Consider the following 26758-nt stretch of genomic DNA (forward strand, 5'->3'; position numbering starts at 1 on the left):
CTGACCCCCACTCCTCTCTTTCACTATATTGATCGAAAGTACACAATAATTGAAAGGCATCACCTTGAGCTGAGCTTGTATATTGGGGAGATTTACACATAAATTGCTCTGGGCCTACATTATCTTTCTTCATTTTTTCCATCCATCCATCCATCCATCCATCCATCCATCCATCCATCCATCCATCCATCCATCCATCCATCCATTGTTGTAAAACGTTGATCCCTGAATCACCTCAAGTTCAATGATGTGAAAAGCCTCTTAAACAAAACCACTGAAAAATTACTTTTTTCATTACGTCTTTTTTAATTTGTTTTATTTTAAGAAAACCAAACATTAAGGCAATAGGAGCAGCTAGAATAAAATCCATGGGTTTTTTTGGATCAGAAAATGTCTTATTTTTTCATTATGATGAATATATCTAGTAAAGCACATTCATCATCTGCTTCTTGATGTGTCTGTTTTGTCAGATTTGAAAGTTTAATTCCAGCATACCCTTCCTCTGAATAGACTGTGCTTACCATGGTGTTGCTGACAGTTTAATAATTTCCCCCCGCAGCCTGAAATTAAGTTGATCTTATCAATTGGAGACCTTTGTCTGTATCGCTTCAACTTTCAGTGTGTGCTGCACAAAAAAGTGTGACTGTTTTGTTGCCTTGATTAGACTGTGTTCCTCCACCAGGAACGGGAGTTGGTAGAGATCAGGAAAGTTAGGCGAAGTCTTTGGCAATGTTGCTCCCTGCTGCTCGTTAATCAGTTTGACTGACACTCGGCTGCATCGCCTCACTAAATTGTCACCCCCTGTGTGCCGTTTATAGTCTCGAGTCTGGTTCTCAAGATCAATAGCTAGCTTGAAGGGCCAATCGAGATTCAGGTTTTGTAAGGCGGAGTAATACTTTATGTCCCAACAAAGCAGTTCTGCTGTTCAAAAGGTCTTTGCTGAATGCAGATGCAGTTAGGTCAGCGAAATGGAAAATGGATGTATGGATGGACAGATAGAATCAGCTGTTACGATTTTGCCTTTTTACTCCAACGCATTGGATTTGAAACAAGATAATCAAGATGCAATTGGAATGTACTCGTCCAGCTTTAATTTAAGAGCCTTCACAAAAATTGGGCAATTAACATTGAGGAATTACAGTGAATTTAACAGTTTAAATGTTTTTAAAATGTTGCCATTTTAACATAGAAATGTTCTCCTCTTTTCTACACCAGAGGACATATGCATGTGCAATACATTCATTCATGAATAATAATATCAATATTAAAGCCTGTAAAGTGAGAAAAATATTATTGTGGTTCTTGTGTTGGAGTTACCAATTCCACTAAGCTGTCTTTTTTTATTGTAAGGGTACAACTGGTATACATACAATACATCTTTGACCCGGAGTGCAGTCTCTTTCTATCCCTGTGATTGAATAAGCACCCTTACATCACAAAAACATAAACAGTACAGAAGGGTACAGAAGTCACAGTGGCATCACAGTTGGTGAGCGCGCTAAATGTACTCCTCACTTGCATTCATTTTCAAGACCTCTGTCTTCATCAAAAATAATTGTCTCTTACGTTTTTCTTTTGTAAGTGTTTCCATTGTTAAAAGTATTAATGTTATGACCCTAAAGGGTGGAACTGCCACTATTATGGCAAAATTAGCAACAAGTGAAATAGAAAATTAGCATTTCCAGAAAGAAGAAGACAAATAAACACTAACGATTGTGTGAATTACAATTTGTGTGTAATACGTTCTGATGTTGGTCTTTTTTCATTTCCCAAAAACGCAACCATATTTTTTTAAAGCTGCTTAGCAGGCACAGCAAATTAAAAAAAGAAAAAGAAAAAGAAAAGGAGTATAAGAAGAAGAAGAAGAAAAGACAGGTACACACTGAGGCCTGAGGACACACTAAGATTATTTATATACATTATCTGTATCCAATCACTTCTCTGTATTAAATGTAAAAATTGGCATGTATGAAAAACAGTCACAACCAAAGATATTCTTTTGGGAAAAGTGTCCTTTGAGGTATGATCAGACAACATTGAGTTCTGTCACGTTGACACTGTTAACACTTCAGCGTCGCTATAATTAACAGAATAATGAAACATTCAGATTGTCTTAACTGTCTCGCTTCCCTCTGGTATTGGTTTATTAAATTAAAAGCAGTTATTGTACAGATACTGTGACAAGTAACATTCTTAGTTTTACTTCTATTGTTATCTACTTTTGAAAAAAAAATTGTGAGCCCAATTAGTTCTTATCAATCGATGTGTAAACATCCTTGGGCATGATTTGGCAACTTCACATTTCATTCCCGCCAATCTTATCAGTGTTGGCTGGTGTTATCTAATAACATACTGGGTTTGTTTGTCTGCAAGATGCAATGCTCCTGGCTCCTAACTTTGTGGGGGGAAAAAAGACTTTTGATCTTACTGCAGCCTTGAGTGGTGCCGAAGTTCCTCTGGACCAAATTGATCTCTGTGGAAAACAACACAGCGCAGAACACAAAACGACTCATATTTTTAGCAGCTGTTTATTTTTCATTAAATATTACTGGGTCTTCAGAATAATCTCGAGTTTATTAAGGCAAGATCTGGTCTGATTACTGCTCTTAGGGAGAAGCCGTTTATACAATTGTACATCAGTGGCTTCTTCCCTTGCACTCTTTAAAACTCACACCCTCATGTGCTTGTTGATGTCCTACCAGGTGCTGACCTGCAGGTTTGCCAAACCAAAGGCCCGGCCTGCTGTTCCAAAAAGATGGAGGAACGCTATCAGTTAGCCGCCCGCAGCAACATGGAGTCCAGCCTGCAAGTTGTCAGTGCAAAACTCAAACAAATTATCATCCAGAATGCTGCCATTTTCCAAGGTAAGCGCTGAGATAATCTTTAAATACATGAGATGGTTTCGACTTCGCAAAATGTTGATGGGACAAATACTGATATTTGTTTAATTCTCCTATTTACGTTTCCCTCAGTTGTTGATGATCAATAGCACAGTGAAAGTATTTGTACAGTCAGGTCCATAAGTATCCATAAAGTACATTGACACAATTCTCATGTTTTTCGCTTTAAGCATCACCTCAATAGACTTGAACTGCAACAAATAATATCGGCTTTAACTGCAGACTTTCAGCTTCAATTTGATATGTGAATCCTGATGTGAGAAGATCTCCCACCTCACTTTCTCCATCCATAGCATAGCATTGTTTCTCTGCCCTAAATCACCTTGTGATCATAGATTTGTTTTTTTACAGTAGAAATCGATACGGTAAACAATTACCGGCAAGCACCTTTGCTAGTATAATGTAATATCTCAACAATACATTCAGAATGCTCCTCATCTCGACTGGATCCAGTCAAAGCAAAAATGCAAGAATGAAAATTGCACAACTTCCATCAAGTTAAAACACAACAGTCAAAACTCAATGAACACACGAAAAGTGAAAATATTTTGAAATATTATTTTAATAAGTCCAAATCTTCAGATTTTAGCTTCTCAAATGTTAATTCTTTCTGATTGACATGACGGAATCCAACAAATCTGAAATCCTCTGGAGTTAACTCAAACATCAAATCGCAATTCTGACCAACACATGAGATTTACATTAGGATCAATTGCCAAATGCTGTATATAGTTTTTCACAATCATGTTCTATAAATATCTGCAAAGAGTGAGCACAAATTGTGGTAATTTTGATTTTGTGAGGAATTAGGCTGTTTTACAGGGAGATATTCACTTTATTACATTCTTTCCGGGCGTCTGGGCGGGTTTGAAATTGTCCGTTTTTTGTTGTGCGGCAAATGGGAGGCAGAGTGCACTGCAACGTTTAGAGTGGCTGGCAGACCGCGCACTGGTTGTGACGATGGCCTAGAACTTTAGCTAAGTGGCAAGTGTTGAGCTGCTGCACCGGAGACGACGGGTACGAACCCCGCTCGAAGTAAAAAAAAAAAAAAGACTTCAAAAGTGAGTAATGTTTTTTTCGTTTTATTTTCTACCCATGCAGAGGAGGCATATGTTAAAATAGTTTGAATGCATGGCATCTTGCCAGTATCAAGCATCTCGAGGTCAGGCTGAGTGTCCTCTTTTTTTGGAAATTAAAATATGGTCACGCTAGGATACGTTTTACACTCGCCTGCCGACACACAAATTTGTAATTGGTGTGTGCGTCTGCCTGCCTACCCAAACCTCGAGCTCACTGCACATCACTGGTTATGGTTAATGTTAGGGTAAGGAATGGGGATAGGCAATCAAAAGGGGCTGCGAAATGTCAATGAGAATCCACCACGATGATAAAAAGACAAGTGTGTGTGTTGTTTTAGAGGTTACCCTTTAGTTTACCCCCAATTGAATCACTCACAAATTGTTTTTGTTTTCTTTGTGATCCACATGTTGGCCTTGGCCAACCATATTTGGAAAGAGGCATTTATATACATTAGTAGAGTAGTGGACGATTCACCTAGCGCACATCAAATAGAGGCACTATCTGAGGATATTCGATACCACTCTTTACTCTTGGTTGTTCTTATACTGTTCATGAATATACCATATGAATTTGTAATTAATTACTCAGTGTTTATGTAACTTGCCCATTTTTTCACTTTCTTAGCATCATCTTTCCACCTTTCAATATATCTCATATTTGTAGTCGCAGTGCAATCCACACACACACCCTGATATGGCAATTAAAACATTGGGTATAATGGGGACTGTGGGGTTTGCTCGACTCGGTCGTCTACAGCTAACAACATTAGAGACCGCTCTACTTTCCTAGAAGGGGTTCAATACTAATTGCTTTAGCAAAGGACTGCATGGAACTCCCCAAACATCCCCCGCATTGAAATCCTTTTAACATCCTGGTCTTATCTGTCTCCAGCTACTTTATCTTCCTCTTCTCCCTCAGTCAGACCCTGTCATCCTCTTTCTCCATCTCTGTCCCCATCAATCTATTTGACTTTCCCTCTCACTCTCTCCTCATTTGTTCATGCTTTCAGTATTGGGAATTGAGCGCATGTTCTTTTCTGTTCTGTTTCCCCCCCCTTCCCCAGCTCACTCCGAGCACAGATCAAAAGGCTTCCCCCTCTGCACTTGTCTAGCTCCCATCTGCGAGTGCTCCAGCTCTGCATCCCCTTGTCCTTGCAGCTCCAACTCCTCGATTGTACATCAGAGGTGGCAAAACATTCTGTACTTAAGTTGAAATACAGACTCTTGTGTAAACAAATAGTGTGGTGTCTTTTTAAGTAAAAATAAAAAAGTACAAGTTCTTAAATGTATTTAAATAATTTTTTATTTTTTATTTTTTTACTGTTGATCATTTGTTTTGATAGCTTCGTACAACAACAATTTGAGCCTGTTTTATTGAACACAATGCTGATGTACTCACTGGAGGCCTCTGTTGTATGAATGGCAACAAGTGGAGACCCACATTTATTTTACCTCCTGCTGCAGCATTTAATTATTCTGCTTGTCACTGTCTATCACTGGCATAGATGGTTGAACAAAGGTCCATTTGTGATTAATAAATTATAATTACGATACAAATTAAGTGGAATTGGAGAATTTTCAGTGGCACCCCTGATGGTCTCACACAGCACACTGGTTGGGGATGACTGGCTTAAATATAGGTGCTTTCTTTCAGATCAATAGCAGGATGGAGGTAAGATGTTTGGACTTGGGCTCTCACACACATTTCCTTGTTTGCTCTTTGGCAATCTAATGAGCCCTGTCTGATATCTTGATGGCATACTGAGGAAATAACGTGCAATGGAATATTTGCAGCATCTACTCTGATTTGTGATGGACTCAAATTTCATTTTGATTTCCATTAGCGAGATCATAATATCAACTTCCCCCGCGTGCCTTGATTGCCTCACTCGTAATGGGCCGATGCTTTCAATTTAGTTCAGAATGAGAATCCACAAACCTGTGCTGGGTGCTCGTCTTCAAATTTTTAAATGAGAAGCCAAACTTGCACATGCTGGGAATTTAATTTGCTAAATGAATTATGAATATTGTGTTAAGAGTGTATCAGTCAGCACATGATGCAGCACAGTGGGCAGTAGAAATAACTTGATGTCATTGCAGCAGTCTGTGTCAATTCTGAGGGAGAAGTTGGACATAAATAGTACAACAAAAATACTTTGATTACACTTTTATAATATACAGGAATATCGAAAAGACCATTTGATGGTTAGTACTTTGTTCTGTCTTTTTTTGTTATCTGTTCCATACTCTCATGGTAATCATATGTGAGTCAATGACTGTTATTAAAAAAAAAAAATCTTAAAGGGAATAATCTTGAAGTAGACTGGCCCAACTGTCACCACCATAAAACTATGTACAGGCAATTTTTAAATAATATTTTGCATAAAATAAATCCACTACTCTATATAGTAATAAAGCAGTCTTAATAAAAACCACAATACACTTTTTTTTCATAACAAGTGATGACACCATGATGAATCTTGGGCTCTATTTTTGTACCTAGTGCAAGTCTACCACAAAGCACAGAGTTTTTTTTCTTTGAGTATTTTCCTAGACTTTGCACAGGTAGAAGTAAGGACATGAGCCGACACCCGGCCATTCGAAGCAGCTCCCCTCATTCCCGTTAAAATCAGGCCGGTGGAAGCGCACACATGCTTGCGGATGCAGAAATGGACTCTGAATAGTATTCTTGTTCAGTGTTTGCCTGCTGTTGAAATGGGACTAATGTAAAGTCACTCCAGTTGTTGGTGGCAAATGTTATAAGAATTTTATATAAGAACGGAAGGTTTATTCTTTATTTTTTACTCATTTACATATTAACCACTAGAATGGGTAAAACTGCAAATTGATTTCACCCCATCATTCCTCTTGATATATGTCAGCTTTTATAGATTGATAGAAAGCCCACATTGTTGACATATTTGCAATTTTAAACATTTAATACGTTGATGGACTTCTTTTTGTGTGAGTATGAAATATCCGAATTCATTTGAATGCACCGCACGTCTCGCAAGAGACGTCAATGTTTACAGTCCCATTAGCGGCTAACTGCTAACGCAGGAGACTTGTGTTAGCCGTATCATAAAATGATGGCGTAATTAAATAGCGGTTTCTTGGTGTCCTTAATTAGCGATTGAATATGATTTCGGGATGGCGTTGTGTTGATCTTGGTCATCGAGAGTTGCTCCACCACACGGGGGAAAAAAGAAACGGCCACGAAATACCGTGGGCGTAACAACGAGTCAAGTTAGAAGACACGCTACCGTGCGCTTTGAGGGTCCATTTCAAAATAAAAGCCTACCAACTCTATTGCATTGACGTCCATGTATTAGTTTTGTTTGTTGTGTTTATTTTATTATTTATTTTTGGTTGGCCTTCAACAGGCAGCGCGTGATGGCTATTGTTAGAGTAGACAATATTAAGTATTGTACTCTTTGCGTGTTCAATTAACTGAATGGTGAGATTCTGTTGAAGAAGTTCCTTTGCAAAGGTTTTAATTACCAGAAGCTTCTGGTCGCACATTTAAAGTCACCCAAGCAGTGCTCCGTTCAAATGTGATGATCTCTCTCCAGCTCACATCGTTATTTATTCACAAAAAGGGTTCAGAAAAAGGTCAGCCCACAACACACCTGGTTACAACTGAATACAAGAGAATCCGTTCCCATGGGTATAAATCAGATTAGAAAAAATACAATAATAATAAGCCTGACTCCCTTCCGACACAGCAGAATCCCCGGAACCTCCCTTTAGATTACGAATGAATAGACAGACCCGTTGCTCTTTCTCATGAAAGTAACACAGATAAGAATATAGGTCTATTCATACAGCCATACTGAGTTAACATAATTATAAACGGCTAAAATATAATTTAAAACTAAAAAACAATGTTAATAACTCATCATTCCCTCATTTGAGCTCTTGAGAGCTCAACACATTAAAACATTTTTTTTTCAATGGTTGTGTGGTAAAAATAATTATCCTTAAAACATCCCTTTAGCAGAAGAGGAGGTAGTTTAGCAATCATATGACATTAAAAAACAATTTGATACATTTAAAAGATTTTTAGTGAAATAAGCATAGCATATGTGAGGCTTAACATAAAATGTTGTTCATTAAAAAGTGTCGCAATGTATCGGCAGACGAATATGTGTTCTTTGAAGCCATCTTGTGATGAAGTTCTTTGAAGGTCTTTTTTTTTTTTTAATGAAAAGAGTGTCGCAATAGTTCGTCTCTTCTTTAAGAATTTGGGGTAGACTACCCAAATTCTTCGATTTGCCACCTGGGATTATTCTGCCCAAAATGTGACTGATCAAAGGAATGATTGCCCAAGAAAAGGCACTTGCTCTTGATCCGTTGACTGATGTCCTCAAACGGTGTCGAAACGGCCGCTCCAGAACGATCACTGGGTCAGCTGACGTGGCTCCAGGTCGGAGGTGATAAGATTGATGATCCAGTTGTGGAATTTCGTCTCTCCTTTCAACCTGAGAGCATCAGTTGATGAGATGGCCGAGCCTGGCACGTCTCCGGAAGCCTTGTAGACCAGATGTGGAATTTTTCCTCACCAACCCCCTGGGGCCGTTCTCCTGAGTGCAGAAACTTTTCATTTTTAGTTTCTCATAAACTCACATAAATTTTATTTGGAGGAAAAAAACCCTGATAGTTTTTGTTAGTTGGGATTAGTAAATGTTATTTGGTTAAGATCCGTAGGTCCTGTGCTGTTGGAACAGGAAAAGATCTATTTTTGTGACATTAAAATAGAGCCCAGCCTTTGATTGAGTTGAATGACATTCGCTCATTCATTAATATAAGACAGAGCTTATAAATATTTATCTTTTAAATAGGTTTTGTTCAATAATAGGTAATTTTTTACCATGACTAAATTTGTTCTAAATTTGCATAACTGTGCCTTTCATATCTCTTATTCTCGTCCCAGAATCCCATGACCGGCCGAATCCTGGCATGCTGGGAAAAACTCACATATATTCATATTATCTATACTCTTTTGCAAACACTGGGCTCCAAACATTACATTTTTCAAATATGATTCTGAGATAAAAGATATAATATAATATAATTACCTTCATTCGGCGAATATGCATTATTGTCCTTGCTTGCTTCAGACTTACTTTGCGATTGATTTCCTCTGGTAGATTTCTTCATTTTCAAACTGTGGATTATCACTTTCAAACTCATCCTGTCAATTGGAGTGTAGGCCGATACCCCACAACCTTTTTAATTTCGTTTTTAAGTTTGATTTTAATTTTCTAACTCGTCTACATTGGTTAAATTCTTAAACATAAACTCCCTCATTTGACAAAGATCCACTGATTTTTTCAAACACGTCAAGACAAAGGGAGGACAAAATAGAGACCTCATAACTCAAAAAATGTCATAAATAACTCAACCCTCTAAATCAGGCTATGAGATAAACAAAAGAGCTACAAAACACTATAAAACTGAGCATAAGCAAATACAACTTAAGACACTAATATATGATGACTTTGGGACCATAAAAATAGAGGTAACCATATTACTCTAATTCTCCTAGAGTCCCGAAAATTATTTAAACTGCCAATCAACCTCACCTCTTTTATAGATTAGTGGGGCTGAGGATAAAGTCACACAAAATTCACAAATATCTACCATTTCCTAGATTTAATCAAACTAAAAATCATCTTCAAACTGCTAATCTTTCACATATTAGCGGGGCTCATAAAAAACACAGCACACAAAATATTTCTGGGATTTATAAATCACAGTGCTGTTAAAAAAAAAAATCTTTCTGAGAGCTCACCTGATCAAAAAAAATGCACACTCGTTGATACAATGCATTAAAAATGCCAGACTGAGGATATGGGATCATAGCAAGACAGTTCACTCCCTGCTTTCTCAAAAATGTTTCGTAAAAAACACAGCCTCTTTATTCATTTCTTTTTTTTTTTTTTTCAATACCCCTTCAAATAGCTACTAGCCATACAACGTATCAGCAGCTGGGGCGCATCCCGTTCGCAGTTTGTAATCAGTGAAGGCCATCAAACCCTCATCTGCCTTGAAACTCAAACATCAGTTTCTGAAATGACACACTCAGAGAAAAAACAAATATTAAAAATCATTATCAACATGTCAATTTCAAAAACATTCATAACTCCTTATTCAACTATCTTACTTCCAGCCACAGCTATACAGATGTAGGCATAATTATATCAACTCTCAAACAAAATGCCATTATTTTATCATTACTCTTTATTCATTTGTCCCGAAAAGGGAAAGTTAACAAATTAACCATCGTCATCAATCATTAAAGTGTAAAGATTTATTAGGTCAGTCACTAAAAAAAAATAAAAAATAAAAAATAAAAATAAAACACTAATTTAATATTCTTTTTTCAAAAACTCAACAATATCTTTCAAATACTATTACTTATTTTATATTGTTTATCATTCCTCTCTTACCATTTTGACAAAAAAAAAAAAGAAAAAAAAAAAAGAAAAAAAAGAGTCCCATTACGAGGACACATTATGCTCACAGCGCACAGCCCAGCCCCCACCTTTTTTTATTCTAACCTAGAAACGGGGGGGGGGGGGGGGGGGGGTCTTAACATTATAAATCGCAAAACCTATTTTATCCCATTCCCATTAATAAAACAAACGCCACTATCACAACAGTCTCATCTCACACAAAAACAACACCAAACTTAGTTAAAAATATCGATGAAAAACAAACAAAATCACATTTATCACTCACAATGACAAAAATAGCCCCCACCTTTTTAGAAGCTAGGTCACACACTCAAATGCATACGCACACACTCTTCAGTCATTATAAAATAATAAACGGTGTTATTCCTTCAATTCGTTGTCTACAAATCTTATAGCATTTAAACCGCAGTTTTATACGGTAATTTCAATAAACGGATAACTTCAAACAAACCACCCGTAAACTGCTCCACAAATGCTGGAGTCATTTTAGCATCAAATTCAGCCTTTTTTCATTACCAACAAAAAAAATACAAAAGTCTGACATACCATTTTGTCCAGCGAAAGCTTTTTATACAATCGATCCACAGTTCGTTTTTTCATTGTTCATCGACGCTTTTATTTTTCCCTGAACCGGAAGCGCATTCAGGACAAACCATTCTGTATCCGGGTCGAAATCGCCTCCATTTTGTTTGTAGTTTTTGATGTATACATTCGGTTTTAATACAGTGACGTCTCACTTTTAGTATTAATAGTTCAATATGTTAACACATATGGCCACACACAGACAGACATAAGAATCACGTGACCTCTCGTTTATACACAGCGGTTACCCAATCCCGCTGAGCTAAACTGTTTTCCATATTTTGCAAAATTTCTGCAAGGCGCATTTTCTTAAGAAATTGTCACGCACTAACGAACTCAACCGTGGAACAAAAGGAATTCAAACGGGAATCCTGACCTCAAAACTACATATTGTAGAAGCGCCTACAAAATAAAATAAATCACGTAATCTCTCGATTGCAAATACAGTGATACAAAATCCAATCATCGCTGTAATCAACCTGGACCCCTTTCTGTTCGATTTCAAACAGGCGCTTTTTCAAAAAAACATATTACGTGTAAATAGGACTTTTTCAATAAGAGCCATGAACAAATATGATACTCGTCCCCAAATCGGCCAAAACTGCTTAAAAAGCAGAGCGCATACCATAATCTTCAATATATATTATGGTCTAAGGATTCTTCATAGCGTTGACGAAAAACAAAACAAATCAAAAAATTAACCGCTATTTCTTCCTGTACAAAAAAAGCTTCATCACTTCGAGTCTGCATCACGTCACCTTCAAATGCACCACTCCACGACGTGTTTAGTTCAAGATCGTCGGAATTATCAACTCTCTAACGACATCAAACTTTAACTTGTTCACACAGATCTCTTTTAAAATTTAGATAATTTGGAAGACGAAAAAACCAGCTGCAGCGGACCAGACAGACAAAACCTCTTGTACGTGGATAACAGTCTCCACTTACCGTACTTTATTTATTTAGGCCTAGAAGTTCCGCCCGTCCTTGAACGCCGCAGCTTGTTCCACGTCAGAATAACACCATCCGTTTGGTTCAACGGAGGAGACCATTCGTTATAATTCAGCGTCGGCGGTCACCATTTGTTAGAGTAGACAATATTAAGTATTGTACTCTTTGCGTGTTCAATTAACTGAATGGTGAGATTCTGTTGAAGAAGTTCCTTTGCAAAGGTTTTAATTACCAGAAGCTTCTGGTCGCACATTTAAAGTCACCCAAGCAGTGCTCCGTTCAAATGTGATGATCTCTCTCCAGCTCACATCGTTATTTATTCACAAAAAGGGTTCAGAAAAAGGTCAGCCCACAACACACCTGGTTACAACTGAATACAAGAGAATCCGTTCCCATGGGTATAAATCAGATTAGAAAAAATACAATAATAATAAGCCTGACTCCCTTCCGACACAGCAGAATCCCCGGAACCTCCCTTTAGATTACGAATGAATAGACAGACCCGTTGCTCTTTCTCATGAAAGTAACACAGATAAGAATATAGGTCTATTCATACAGCCATACTGAGTTAACATAATTATAAACGGCTAAAATATAATTTAAAACTAAAAAACAATGTTAATAACTCATCACTATCTTGACTCGTTCTTGCACTTGATCCGAACGAGTTATGGCTCAAAGATCCGTTGCACTACTAATTAATGTGCACTTGCGGCGCCCAGCGAACGGAACAGTAGATTTTGTTATTTTTATTTTTTTAAACCAGCAAACATTGTAAAATTGACCGCATTTGTGGTAAATTGGTCGCAGTGTCGAGCCCTGCTGTCTGGTCTTCTTTTTCTCCATCTGTCCGGTGTAACACTGCGTGGCTGCTCTCCTCTCCAGCCCCCACCTGCTTTAATTGGAAATTTGAAGGAGCGGCGGCTACGATTTAGGAATGGCGGAACGCCACAGCTGAATGAATAGAACCGAATCGCTGACTAAACTGAGATACGCTGAGGTCTCAAAAAAAGTTGCAATATGCTGGCTGTTCATGCCATATAGTTTCACAACTTTGAAGCCCAATTTTGCCAGAACAGTTTGTTTGAAGGCAGCAGAATAGAATAATTGCTAGTGAATTGCGTAGTACCTGGCGATTCGGTCCGTATCACGATTCATAGGTCACGATTCGATTCAATGCCGATTAATCCTAATACGAATCTATAAGTCGATTATTGCTATTTTTTTTTACACTAAAATTTAGAAAATACTAACCAGTAAACTTGTACTTGTGCACTGTAAGATTTGTATGAAAATGTATTTATTTATCTGAAACTTCAGGCTTAATACTGTTAGCCACTGTATTTAACAAACAGGTTGCAATCTGTTTCATGTTTGAACAGCATTGAAATGAAATATTAAGTAGTGATGCACCGGAGAAGGAGAGGGTCGCTTGGTAAACTATGTCAAAAAAGAGATCGCTGCCGATTACTGCACGACAGGTGAGCCACTCTTTCTCCTGCAGCGCCTTCCTTTTTTTCTTTGATGAGAGCCCCTCCAGCGCTTCCACTTTTTCACTTGTATTCTGGTGGCTGTGCTAAATACTTTAGCTCATGTTAGCACTATTGCTATCAACAGTTTTAAACAAGTAAACACTTACCATTATCTCCGAGTGACTCCAGATCTGTACAGGACGCCTTGTGTGACTTTGCAGTCCGTTCCCAAAGCCGATGTAAGCCGAAGAAATGTATTTATTTTTAAACGTTGGTGAATATGTAAATGTGCCGATTTTAAGTGCGCCACACCGTGTCCCGCTCCAAATAGCCTACAAATGCGTCATCCGCACCGCACCGCACGCATCCGTGCCCACCGGTGCAAAGTACTGTACATTGACTATAAAGTGCAATTGCACCGCCAGAAAATGCTCAGTTTAATGTACCATTTGCCAACATGTCTCTGATGTCTGGTGTGGACGCATTTCAATTTATATTGTGCTTTGTTAAAATTCCCGTGCTAAATAGGCCTAAATATTTTATAATAATATTATAATTTTAATTAATTATAATAAATGCAATGATTAAAAAAAACTGACATAATTTTTTTTCTGTGTTTCAGTTTTCGGCCAATCATTTCTCATTTTCGGTTTTCGGTTTTGGCCCAAAAAAATTCATTTCGGTGCATCCCTAAAATTATTTAAATTAAATTAATTAATTAACATTCTTCCATGCTTAAAGTGTGAACCCTAACTCAGAGAAAGATGTTTTTTTGATTATCTCCATAAAAAAATTATGTTTAAACATCGATTCGGCCACTTATTAAATCGATACGAGAATTGTGTACTGTAACATATTGCCGAATCGAACACCCCTAGTTGCTAGCATGTTTGTCTCAGACAGGAGAGCTGCACCTCCACCCCAATCTAACTGGAGTTAGAAACCAATCCGAATCCCTATCTTGGGGCGGTTTGACTGGCAGCTCTAATTGTTTCTCCCCTCAAAGATGTTCTGCATCCTGTGGCGCAGCAACAAGCTGCAGATGTTGATTGATTAAAAAAAAAAGTCTTAACCTAGAAAAGGGAATGTGTATGAGTTTTAAATAAACTGATTTTTAATGTCTAACATGAAAATAAAGAAAATGATAAGTTAACTTTCAATCTTATTTCTATTTTGTTTTAATCTGACATAAAGAGTGGAGCAGGCAGGACGTGTGTAGCCTACTTGTGCTGATACAGTGCTTGTGCAAAATGGCAAATCCACGGACCACAATGTTGTCGGCTCAGTTTCATCACAGTCCACCGCTCCTTTGCAGCCGGGGGGAGCAATTCCGACCCTCAGGGCAGTCACACCCAAATCCGAGGAGCAAACGCAATTAATAAACATGAGACGACAGGATTGGCCCGGATTGTTATAATGTCATGCATAGATATCTGAGTGCGTGAGCGTGATATCTGCTAAAGTGGGGCAGCCAGCCCGGTACTCCAACAGTCTCAGTGGGCTGTTCTCAAGGTCAGGGCATGGATGATTTAGGGTACATTTTGGGCAAGAACAATCTGCTAATATGGGAGTTTTTGTTGTTTTTATTTATTTATTTTTTCCGCGGACAGACCAACATTGTCATAAACAACGCTGCAAATATGGCAGCTAGTTGTCTGTCTGGTCTTATCCAAAAGTGTATTTTTGTACTCTATGTATATTTGAGTTGGGAAGTGGAGTGTAATGCATCTCTGCTGGTCTCAGTAAATGTACACTTTTCTGGAGAAGTGTTATCAAACTCGTTATCGTGAGCATTACCCCTGTATTCCTCCATGCTGCCATTAATAGATGCATACCCACTGCCAAGTTTTTCACTGTTGAGACAGGAACGATAAGGGAATTGTTAAAAACTTCTTCTTCAAGACTAACTAGCAAAGCGCCGCGTATAGAACGGACAAAGCAAGGTTATAAATGACCCGCTAGGCTGCATTTACCTGCAGGTCTCAAGTGCCCAATTGATTTATTTTTACTTTCAAGAGAGTCATAAATTACTGTGCTTATATTTACAAAAAAATTGTGAAGCACACACACACGCACGCACGCACGCGCACACACACTAAAAACGCAGGTAAACAACAATTGGTGGCGCAGGAAAGTGAAAACAGAAATAAAATAAAACAATTATGTGAGACATACTTTTTACTGTTTAGGCCTGGATCGGACCATTTACAAACCCCAATTCCAATGAAGTTGGAACATTTTGTAAAGTGTACATAAAAACAGAATATAATTATTTGCAAATCCTTTTGAAACCAAGATTCAATTGAATACATTACAAACATATATAATGTTCAAATTGATGACTGTTGTGTTTTAATAAAAATATTTTCTCTTTTTGTATTTGATGCTTGCAACATATTGTTCCAAAAATGATGGGACGGGGCAACAGTTACATAAGACTGGGAAAGTTGACAATTTCTCAAAAAACACCTGTGTGGAACATTCCACAGGTGAAAAGGTTAATTGGAAACTGGTGAGTGTCATGATTGGGTATAAAAGGAGCAACTGCAGTTTCAGGCTACTTCTACGTGGTTACGATGGCATGGGATCGAACCCACAATCTCTGGGTTGTAGTTTGGCACCTGCGGAGTAAAATTTTGCAATTGCAATTAAGTGCAAAATATAACAACATAGACCCCGGACTATTGAACGATTGAAGTTGCACATCAAGCAAGAATGGGAAAAACGTTCAAAGCTTCAACAATTAGTGTCCTCACTTCCCAAATGCATATTATATGCTTTTAAAAGGAAAAGTGGTATACATGTCAACTTCCCAGCTTTTTTGGAACGCGCTACGGGCATCAAATCCAAAACGAGTGGATTCTCATACCGTATTCCTAGCAACTAGCATATTTAGCATCTCGCGAGAAGCCTCAAATATTTGATTGACTTTGTTTCCTTTCTAATTACTGTAACAAGCAATCCGAATGGCAGGCCCACTGTTGGTTGACCTTGAGAGGAATTTGCCCTTATGTGTCGCGACTCGCCAGTAGTGCTGAATGAACATTTTCAGTGGCAGCATCCCTAACGACATGTAACAGGAGGTGAATGGTGGAGAATCTCGACAGGCTCCAGCAGCCAATAATCAAAATCGGACCTCAATGCCCTCGGCATCTATTCTCTAAGTCAGCTCGTTAGCTGTCCTCTTGACCATGAATGCTGCAGGTCCTTCTCCCCATCATCGACTTTCATCATTCAGTCATTTTGTCTACTGAAGTAGTTTCCCTCCAGTAATCCAATAAAGACTGGTGGGGTGTACAGTTATGCATGCTGCAAGAAGTTGTTTACGTGCTGCCCTGGGCCAATCTAATAACTTAATGATGTGGAGAGGCACTTTTCCTGTGTCCAATGGGCTCCTTGGAGCATCGTTTAGCAGACACAATGGGGTATGCCAACCATTACCACATCTTCTTCCATCAACTTGCAATTTAACTTGAACTTAATTGCCGTTGAGTGCGTTTTATCATGATGCCCATCACGTATTCGTTTTTTCTTGCACTCTCTCTCTGGAAAACTATTTTACAAAGTAATACTATGTGGGGTGTGCATGCAGAGCTTTTGCTTGTAGTTCAAAGGAGTCACAAAGGAGTGTTTCTCGGTTTGGTGAATTGCCTCAGAGAACATTTTAAGAGTGTGTGAGTCTGACGAACAACATAAAACAAAACGCACCTGTGAATCCACCCCAACTGTGATTTTCCTCTCATTATCCATTTGCGGATTGAGTCAAGAATATCTGGCGTATTTCCCAAGAGGCAAAGGCAAAATAGATGCACTTTGTCACTCGTTTAGGATGACAAACTGACATTTAGCAGCCGAAAATATGTGACCCTCTTCTCCAGCACCCCTGAATAGACTTTACCAAGAAGGCTGAGGAGTTCGATCCCTCAATAGTTGGAGCACACCCTCCGGGGGACCACCACCCCGGTCTGCCAATCCAGAGGCACTGTCCCCGATGTCCACGCGATGTTGTAGAGGCGTGTCAACCATGACAGCCCCACAACATCTAGAGCCTTTAGGAACTCTGGGCGGATCTCATCCTTGCCACCGAGGAGCTTTCCAACCACCTCAGTGACTTTGACCCCAGAGATAGGAGAGCCCACCTCAGAGAACCCGGACTCTGCTTCCTCAAAGGAAGACGTGTCGGTGGAATTGAGGAGGTCTTCGAAAGTATTCTCTCCACTGACTCACAACGTTTAGAGTCGAGGTCAGCAACATCTCATCTCCACTACACACAGCGTTAATGGCGCACTGCTTTCCTCTCCTGAGACGACGGATGGTGGACCAGAATTTCTTCAAAGCCGCCCGGAAGTCATTTTCCATGGCCTCTGTATATATTTTTTGTTGTGGAGTTGTTTTGCGAATCAATGACTTCATTTCACATGCACGCATATACACTTACAATGTTAATATAATCCAAAATATTGAAGGTTTTGTTGAAATATGTTCAGACTATGAGTATCACATGTCTACACGTGTACATTTTGGTGACAATCAGACATATTTTTTGGACATTAAGTGGCATAATAGTGTATAATCGCTTCCAGAACTTATTTGTTGAGACACCATGACAGCCGGTATTCAGTCTAGTATTTTAATTTATTATTATTATTATTTTTAAATATATATACATTTTGACAAGATTAAATCATTCCCTAATTAACTGATAATCACATGTGACCATGCAGGTTCCTTATTTAATATTTCAAAAATGGAAAGCCCTAATTATTGACATTCATTGTTATTCTTTTTTGTTGGTGGTGTGTTTGACTGTTATTATCAAACAATAACACAGGATGATTCATTTAGACTGCTTTGAGTATAAAATCTCATCTTTCTAAACCATAATGGGAATCATTTAATAGGTTTTACCCAAATAGTACTTTGTTTTTTATGTATTGTTCAATGCTCTCATTTTTCATTGTTTGGCTTCCCAAAAAGTCTGTCTTATCCCTACAGGCTTTATGTAGGTTGCCAAGCTCTCCTGCCTCCACAGGAGGCCTCGGCTTCCATTTTAGCAACACTGCTGGCACCTTGTTTGAAGTACTTTCATAATATACCTTTTTAATCACACTGTGTCTTTTTATTTGACCAACCCCAACATGACGGCTGTCTCTCTGTTGATAATATTTCAGCCAGTCAGCGCCGCATGGGGTAAAAATTCTTCAAAAGTGGAATTATGAAAGAAAAGAGCCTCTCTCAGATGCACACACTTTGGCCTCGCTCTTTCATGCGCGCTTAACAAAGGGTGGCTTTTTCGTCAGAGAGCAAGTGTGTTATGTTGTATTCATCCTGAGCTGATCTCTGGTGTGAAGGATTTTTTTCTGGCTCTGAATTTGAAGGGGAAATACGAATGGTAACTCTTGTTAACATTTCAAATGCTTTTAAATGTTCTGTCATAGATTTCTCCTTGATGAACAACGGCAATCAAAAAATAATTTAATGGAAGTTTTAGAATTGCAACAGTTCCTCTGTAACGCGTGCTTTTGTGCCTTTTCTGATCCCAAGCTGTGACAGAACTTCATTAGATTCAGTTATTCTCAGAAAAAAATGTTTTTCAGTTCAGTATTTTGTCACGGGGGAGAACACATGATTTCCGTTCATCTGTACGATTCCTACACCACCTACCATGCTGTTTTTTTTTATGTTGATGTGACCCAAAATTGTCACGAGTGGTTTTTCAGGACAAGCCTAGTAGCTCTTGGTGTTTGAGCCACATTTTAATGATGCGCCCTGTTGCACGCCTCTCGAGCTGAATTTCATCACGGAGGGAAAACAAACAGTGTGCAGTGAGGATCAAAGTGTCATTTGAAATGCTCTCATCAAACAGAGCAGAAGAGACTGACAGCTCCTCCCATCTCCAGCTGAGAGAAGGAGCTTTTGTTTCTTGGGCTGTCTGATGACAAGTTCATGAGTTGGGATCGAGAGCAGACAAGAGCGGGATTGCCCCATATTGACATGTGCACATGTGCAATGGGATAATGAGATGCTTTAAACGAACCCCCGGTGTTTCCATATGTCCCCTTTGCTGCCAAATGGATACCAAATTGCTTGCAGACATGTCTCTAGATCTACAAGCTAAGTTGATGCAAATTTAAAAGCATTTAAACTGACAAATCTGTATTTATAATGCATGTTTTTTCTTGCATTTAGATCATCCATCCAACCTTTTATCCGCTACGATACTGATTCTCCTGTCACAGGGAAACGGAGAGGTTGATTGGATTAATCATGAGTTAATTAAGGGAACAATGTCAAAATAAAGGCAATTCATACATGACATTCACAGTACTCATCCCCCTGGAACCAGGATGGGCAACTTAAATGCTGGAGGGGCCCACAACGTTTCATCAAGGTTACTGGGGGGGCAGGCTTGGGGAGTAACGGAATACATGTACCACCGTTACGTAATCAGATCACAATTTTTTTTAAACTGTATTCCATTACAGTTACAGGAAAAAACATGTAATCAGTTTACAGGTACATTTATTAAAAATGGGGATTACTTCGAGGAATTACAATTTCTACGACGAGAGAGAGTGCGAAAGAGGGCTAGAGAGAGAGAAGGACAGAGCGAGAAAGAGTGCGTGCACGCCCGCGCGAGTGGGACCGTTACTACATGTCGGGGAGGTGGGAACGAACAAACTGACTAGTCGTGTCCGCCACACGCGGGCAGTTTGAAAAAGCTTCACGGACGGGAGGAGGGAATGGCGACCGGTATTCACTGGAACTTAGTTTGAAAGTCTATCTATCTATCTATCTATCTATCTATCTATCTATCTATCTATCTATCTATCTATCTATCTATCTATCTATCTATCTATCTATCTATCTATCTATCTATCTATCTATCTATCTATCTATCTATCTATCTATCTATCTATCTATCTATCTATCTATCCATCCATCCATCCATCCATCCATCCATCCATCCATCCATCATCCATCCATCTATCTATCTATCTAACAAACTGTGAGGTGTGGTTGCTTTTAGTGACAGTTCGAAAACAGCATATGGCCTTCAATCAATCAATCAATAGCCTACATGCTTTTTAATTACACTAGGATGTTTGCTATTTGTAGGCTGCCTGGGTCCCTATCATCCGCAAATAGCAGGGGCACATTGTATAGAATATATATTGTGGTGATATTTATTTGTATTTGTCTTCATGAGCATACTCAATATCGGAGTAATCCAAAAGTAATCATATTCGCACAATTAGCAAATACATGAAAAATAATAAAAAACCTCAGCTTTTTTTTCTTTTTTCCTTTTTCTTTTTCTTTTGTATGTGGGTGAGTATGTGCATGTGCATGTGTGCGTGCGTGTGAATGTGTATTCTTTAGTTCACCTAAAACCTATTAAAAATCCCATACCGTTCACCTAAACCGAATACTTCAGAATCCAGCTAGAGTCGTGAGGTTGTCAGGAGACCCGAGGAAGGATCAAAGAAAAGAAAGGAAAGTGAATTCCGGCACCGACCAGACATTAGCTACTACCCACCGGGTTACCAACCAGAGTCTTTCACCAACCCCAGAAACATCTAAATTCCAACAAATCAGGGAGACTTCAAGAGACCAAAGGAGAGACTGAGGAAAGGAAGGAAGGACAGACGAAGCAGAGTGAGATCCACAGACATCAGCCTCCACCGATTCAACGATCAGAGGAAGGAAGAAGCAGATTGTGTTTGAGTTTTCGATAGATGCCGGTGTAACCCTCAGCTTTTGATAACAAGTGATGCACGCGGAGCCTCCTACGTCTTACTGCTTTGAATGCGAGTCAGTTTGCTTCACATAATTTACGATCTCTGTCGTCTTTTCTTCTCACATTTGTCTCTCAACAAGGGGTGTTGATGCTGCTGCTTCTTTTGGAATAAGTCAAACAATACAAGCGCAGAGGTAATCCTTTGAAGTCCTGAGGTATGCTGAGGATGTGCACAATATGCTGACGATACATCACGCATGACGATGATGATTTTGGTCATATTACTAACGTCAACGTGATCATTTACTGTCATTTTTTTTTGATTGACTGGGATAAATCACATGGTTCTACTTAATGACTTATAGTAAGTTATGCAACGTCAATTTTGGCTTAAATGAGCAAATAGGGATGCTTTCTCTATAAAGTCTTCACGTGAAGCTTAGACAAGTCTTTACAATTGATGTGTTGAAGCTGCAAAAGTTCCTGAGTTTTTTCAAGTCAAAGCCATCACACCTTTTGATTAAACTCTTTTGAGTTTTGTGAGCTCAACCTCAGCAGGACCACGAGGTGTTTGCCTGTCAATCTTTTTCTTTGTGCTCACTTTTTGTCAGGTGGTGATTTGGGACCTCTGCTCCGGGATTTATCTTCAAAGTCTTGTTGCTTATGAAGAGCATCGCAGGCTTTGGCAAAGTGCACTCGTATGTCACTTCACTCGTTCGTCTTAACTTGTTTGAGACAGTCATGAGTGTTGAAATTGAGTGAGTGGTTGATTGTTCACTTTAGTTTTTATGCTTCACCTTATGACCTCACTGCTTGTCTTCTGCCTTTGACCATCTGCCACCGGAGCAATGCATATTTGATATCTGCTCATTAAATATTGAAGCGCTTATACAACATGAGCTCAGTCATAGGGCCCAAACAAACATGGTTGGGTGGAGGGGCTGAGAACTTTGGAGAAAAAAAAAAAAGGTACTCAGTGGACTATAAACCAGGAGTCCCTAAAATTTTTGGGCGCAATGTAAAAAGTAAAAAGTAAAAGTTTTAATGCAACACATTAAAACTTTTACTTGTGTATTTTTGTGATGAATGAATGCTACTTTTGCTCTGTAACATTGAGCAATTGTACATTGTGCTTGCTATTTTTATTTTTTATTTTATGTTTTAAACTATCTATTATTGCTTGCGTGATCTACAGAGAGACTTCCACCTTGGGCGCTGTCACAGGATTCTCTTTCACCAATTCAACGTAACCACTAGCGGTGTTTCACACCACTTCATCAATCAAATGGAGACAGGCAGTCACATGACTGCACGCAAAGTCTCCACGGCCCCAGCCGCCCCACGCAGAAGCGAAGTTTCAAAGTGACTCATTTACATGAAATGTGGCAGAAACAAGGGTGTCAGAACACATTCAATCTACGACTACTTTACAGACTACAAAATAGCTGCAGCTATGCACTGAATTGCCTTGTTCCTGTTTTTTTCTATGTAAACGCTGACTTTTGTGCTGTTTTGTGAGCATAAACAAAACAAACACTTTTTCTTATTTTATAGAGATTGAATGTAGTTTGAATGATATTGTTGAGCTGTGGTGGACAGAGGAGCATGCAGCGTGTGCTCCTTTATTTAGCCAGAGGGTAATATTTGAATTTGCACATTCCCAATATATATTTTTGTCTTTTTGATGCTATGAGTTTTTTTTTATAATAAAAATCAGAAGTTACAAATTACTAAGTACTTGAGTATTTCTATCCAAGGAATACTCTTATGCAAGAAATTATTTGGATAACTATTTATTTTACTTAGTTCATATTAATCCTAAATAACAGTGCTACTTATTTCAGTGCATTTTTTGGGGGGCTATTCAACCCACGTCTGGTCAAGAGCCATTGGAGTAATGCATATTGTCAGCAATATTTTCTATTTCCTATATCACTTGCTGCTCACAGGTGAGTCTTCTGGTGAAAGGTGGACTGGTCACCAGTTAATCACAATATATAAGAGGCAGACATCCAATTACACTCACATTCACGCTGTCACTACATGGGAACTGAACTCATGATGCCTGCACAGAAGTTAGGCTAGTCAACCACTACATCGTATGTGAGATGCTAACAATCTTTTAAAAGTCACTAAAATGAGATCTGTCAGTTTGCGCTGGCTTGTGTTTGTATCATTGAAGCAGCACAATATGATGTATATGATGTGTTTTACAATGCCAGTATGTAGTATTGCATTAAAAGAGAATTGGAACCAAAAATCTTAATTCATTGGTTATACTGGATAACTCATTTAAATGAAACTGATCTGCATGTAAATGATAGATTATGTTATAATCTTTGCACAAAGTTAAAGTAAAAAAGCTGAGGTTGCCAAATAGGGGTCCTGACACGGCTGATGTTGATATTACAGCAGAAGTGTAGGTTTCTCGCCCACCATGGCAGTAACACCTTCAAGCTCGAGTCCTCTACCAGGGCCTACTGTTCACGTTTTCTCTTTCTCTTGGTATTTTTCCAGCTTTTCAAGTTCCTTTTTGCGGATGTTGCAATCCTTCGGGATTGCTACATCATAGACTAACTGATGTTTATCCACCTCCACAATGCCAGGCTGGTTGGCTATCACCAGTTTGTCAATCTGGATCACAGGATCTTTGCCTGGTTGTTCTCAACCACCTTCGGAGGTGTCTCCGTAACAGTTGGCAGCTCTGCAGCCATGTTGTGTTTGTTAGTTCAACTTCTTTTGCCCGGAAAATTTTGAGTTCTCCAAGTGGGGTATGTCCTACTTCCCGAAAGCCTCAAATGCAGTATCGTCACCCTTTTACTCTGAGAGGCTGGAAAATTTCTGCATTAGAGGCATTTTACACAGTACCCAGAGAAACCGGATAGTGGCGATAGTATAATTGAACTTTTCAAAATTAGATGCGTGAATGACATCAGCACCAGCGTCTGGCATGATGTATAAAAGTACTTACCAGACAACAGGAACAACCGGCCAACTTTTGTTTTAGTCGAGATGCCACTAAAATAGTTGTGAAACAGCATTGTTGGCACTCAGGCATAAAAAAAGAAATACCAGCCAGCAATGAGGCTGCAGCTAAAGGTAGACTCGCCCATATTTTTAGTGAATATTGAGTGATGAAGAAGGACACCATGTTAGCCCAGCAGGATTGTGAGTGGATGTCAAGGTCAAGCAAAGACTAATTGGGTTACACAGTGAGACAGAAGAAAGCGAAGCGGCGCAAAGACGCGCTACACGCTTCTCTGCCTGCATGGCGTGACTGATGCGAGGAGAAATGTTTGGGTTGCCAGGAGTCTGCGCAGAGTCCCGTAGGAGCACCTTTGCCCCCCTCCCCCACCCCGACATCTCCAACCAAGTTGGATAGAAGAGAGGCTAAGTGGTGTGAAGCGGGGAGCACTCCGACAAGCTCCATTACCCCGCCCGCCCCCCTCAGCTGATTCCCGGTCGAGCTGTCAGTGGAGAGGTGACGGGCCGGGAGTTTGGGTGTGGCGGGTCGATCAGAGCGGTCGAGTAACTCTCACATCAGCTGCACTATACTGTATTTTTGTGCTTTTTTGAACCTTCATTATAGCTGTAAAAGTAGTCCACGAGTCTTTGGCATTCAGTTTTCCTTCATTCTTCTTTACAAGGATAACCAGACGGGAAAGACTCTGAAAACAGGAAAAATGTGTCGTGGCAAATTCGGACCTTGTTAGTATCGATCCTGTCCGACTGAGCGGCCATTCATTTATAATTTATCGCTGCCTGATGGCCAAGATTGAGGGTGGAGTGGGAAGAGATGAACTATGTACGTTTTCATTAGGAGTCTGGATTGTTTTGTTGTGAATTGTAACGAATCACCAGAGGGTTGTGTCGCAGCCTTGAGGCAGGGGCTCTGTTTGGCTTTGGAGGGTCTGACGAGTGCTGGCAGAATGTTGGCCTCACTGGGTCCACTTGAGGGAATTTGAACAAGAGGAGTGAATCATGCCCTAGTAATGTTTGTGGAACTCTCGTCACTGCAGCGGTTTACCCAACACAACACGCTCGGAGGATCCCCTGAAGAGTGTGATGCAGAGGAGCCGACAGTGTCATCCTGTCACTCATAAACACTTGCCCTCCAACCCCATTCCCATGAGTCTCCATACTGTTACCTGTCTCCTTTTCACAGACTTGTGTCTCTCATTGCCATCCATCACAGACACCTTGTGCTGTTTTAGTACCTGTCAACTTCTTCATGGACTCGCATTATTTTGCATTTGTTGTCTTACAGCAAATCAATTCGGTCAACGTATTGAATCTCCCTCTCAGTTTGCAAACACGTATGCACTACGTTGTGCTCCCTTTTAGAATCAACGCATCCAGAGTGATTTTTAACACCATCCAGCAAGCTTTTACACATTCCAGCTGTTAATGTGTGTATCGCTGCTCTGAAGTCTGGCAGAGTTCATAAGTTCACGCGGTGTTAATAATTGAGAGTGCCCCCGTCTATTTCCACATCACTCGTCTTGTTTCTATAGTCATGACACAGTTCTTCAGACGAGCAAAGGGCTTCCATTAAGAATGTCTCAGCGCAACACAAAGACTTTAGATTAATGAGAACAGAAAAACACCCAATCCTAAATGACTTTGCATACAATGAGGTCAAGTGTTCTTGTTGGCTTGTCTGTCTTATTCCTGTTTGGCTGATCTGTTAATGTTCTTCAATCATATATAAATATATATATTGAATAGGCATGGGACGAGACACAAATTCCACGAGACAAGATGTCTCACGAGATTGAGTCCACGAGGACGAGATGAGATTTTCTCAAAATTTGTAGTATAAAATACATCCCAATATAAATTTTTCAGTTTTCACAATGTTTTCTTTTTATTAAGCAGACTACAAGAACATTATTGACGTAGCTCTAAAGCGCAAATGTGAACACAAACAGGAGAGTCACTTTTCTTACAGGCTCATTTTTCAAATGCTGCTGCAATAATTGCACTTGTGGCTCAACAATAGGGATGGGAATTGAAAATATATTTTTTGTAAAAAAAAGAAGAAGGAAAATAAACAGATAGATTAGCATCAACTTTGTTGTATGTCTTAATTGTTTTAAATGTTTAAAAGTAACATGACCTTACAAACCCCACAGTGAAGTCGTAAGAGGTCCACATCCTAGGACTCCACAATGGTGTGACATGGCAAGATTTATTTTTGAACATAAAAGTAAATAAAAAGTAAATATTCTAATGAAGAAATTTACAAAATACAACCTTGATTATTCTGTGGCAATTGCACAATAATGTCCAGTCACATTTCACCACTCATGTATGAACAGTACATAGTACAGTCTGGCAGCCTCTGAACCAGACAAGACTCTCTTTTGCCATGGTCACCAAATAAAATGAAAGAGAAGACATTCCCTTGGTTGTATCTCACTAAGCGGCAAACGCTTGTGAGGCGAGTGTTGTTTTTTCGTCGGAGTTCGTTCTGCCGAATGTCTTGGCACATTTTGCAACATTGAATAAACCCTGAAAACAACAAAAACAACACTGCTACGTGCGCATATCC

At 39.3% G+C, this 26758-nt stretch overlaps 1 protein-coding gene across 1 annotated transcript in view; it reads left to right on the forward strand.

The window, feature by feature from the left end:
* Positions 1-26758, forward strand: part of gpc3 (glypican 3) — a 125530-nt gene that overhangs the window by 3716 nt on the left and 95056 nt on the right. The window contains exon 2 of the mRNA XM_086085799.1: positions 2703-2864. Coding sequence (XP_085941925.1) covers positions 2703-2864 — 162 coding nt within the window. The remainder of the gene's footprint in view (positions 1-2702; positions 2865-26758) is intronic.

The sequence above is a fragment of the Leptonotus elevatus genome, chromosome 9 (assembly GCF_054856555.1).
Source record: "Leptonotus elevatus isolate MCC_2025b chromosome 9, RoL_Lele_1.0, whole genome shotgun sequence".
NCBI classification, from domain to species: domain Eukaryota; kingdom Metazoa; phylum Chordata; class Actinopteri; order Syngnathiformes; family Syngnathidae; genus Leptonotus; species Leptonotus elevatus.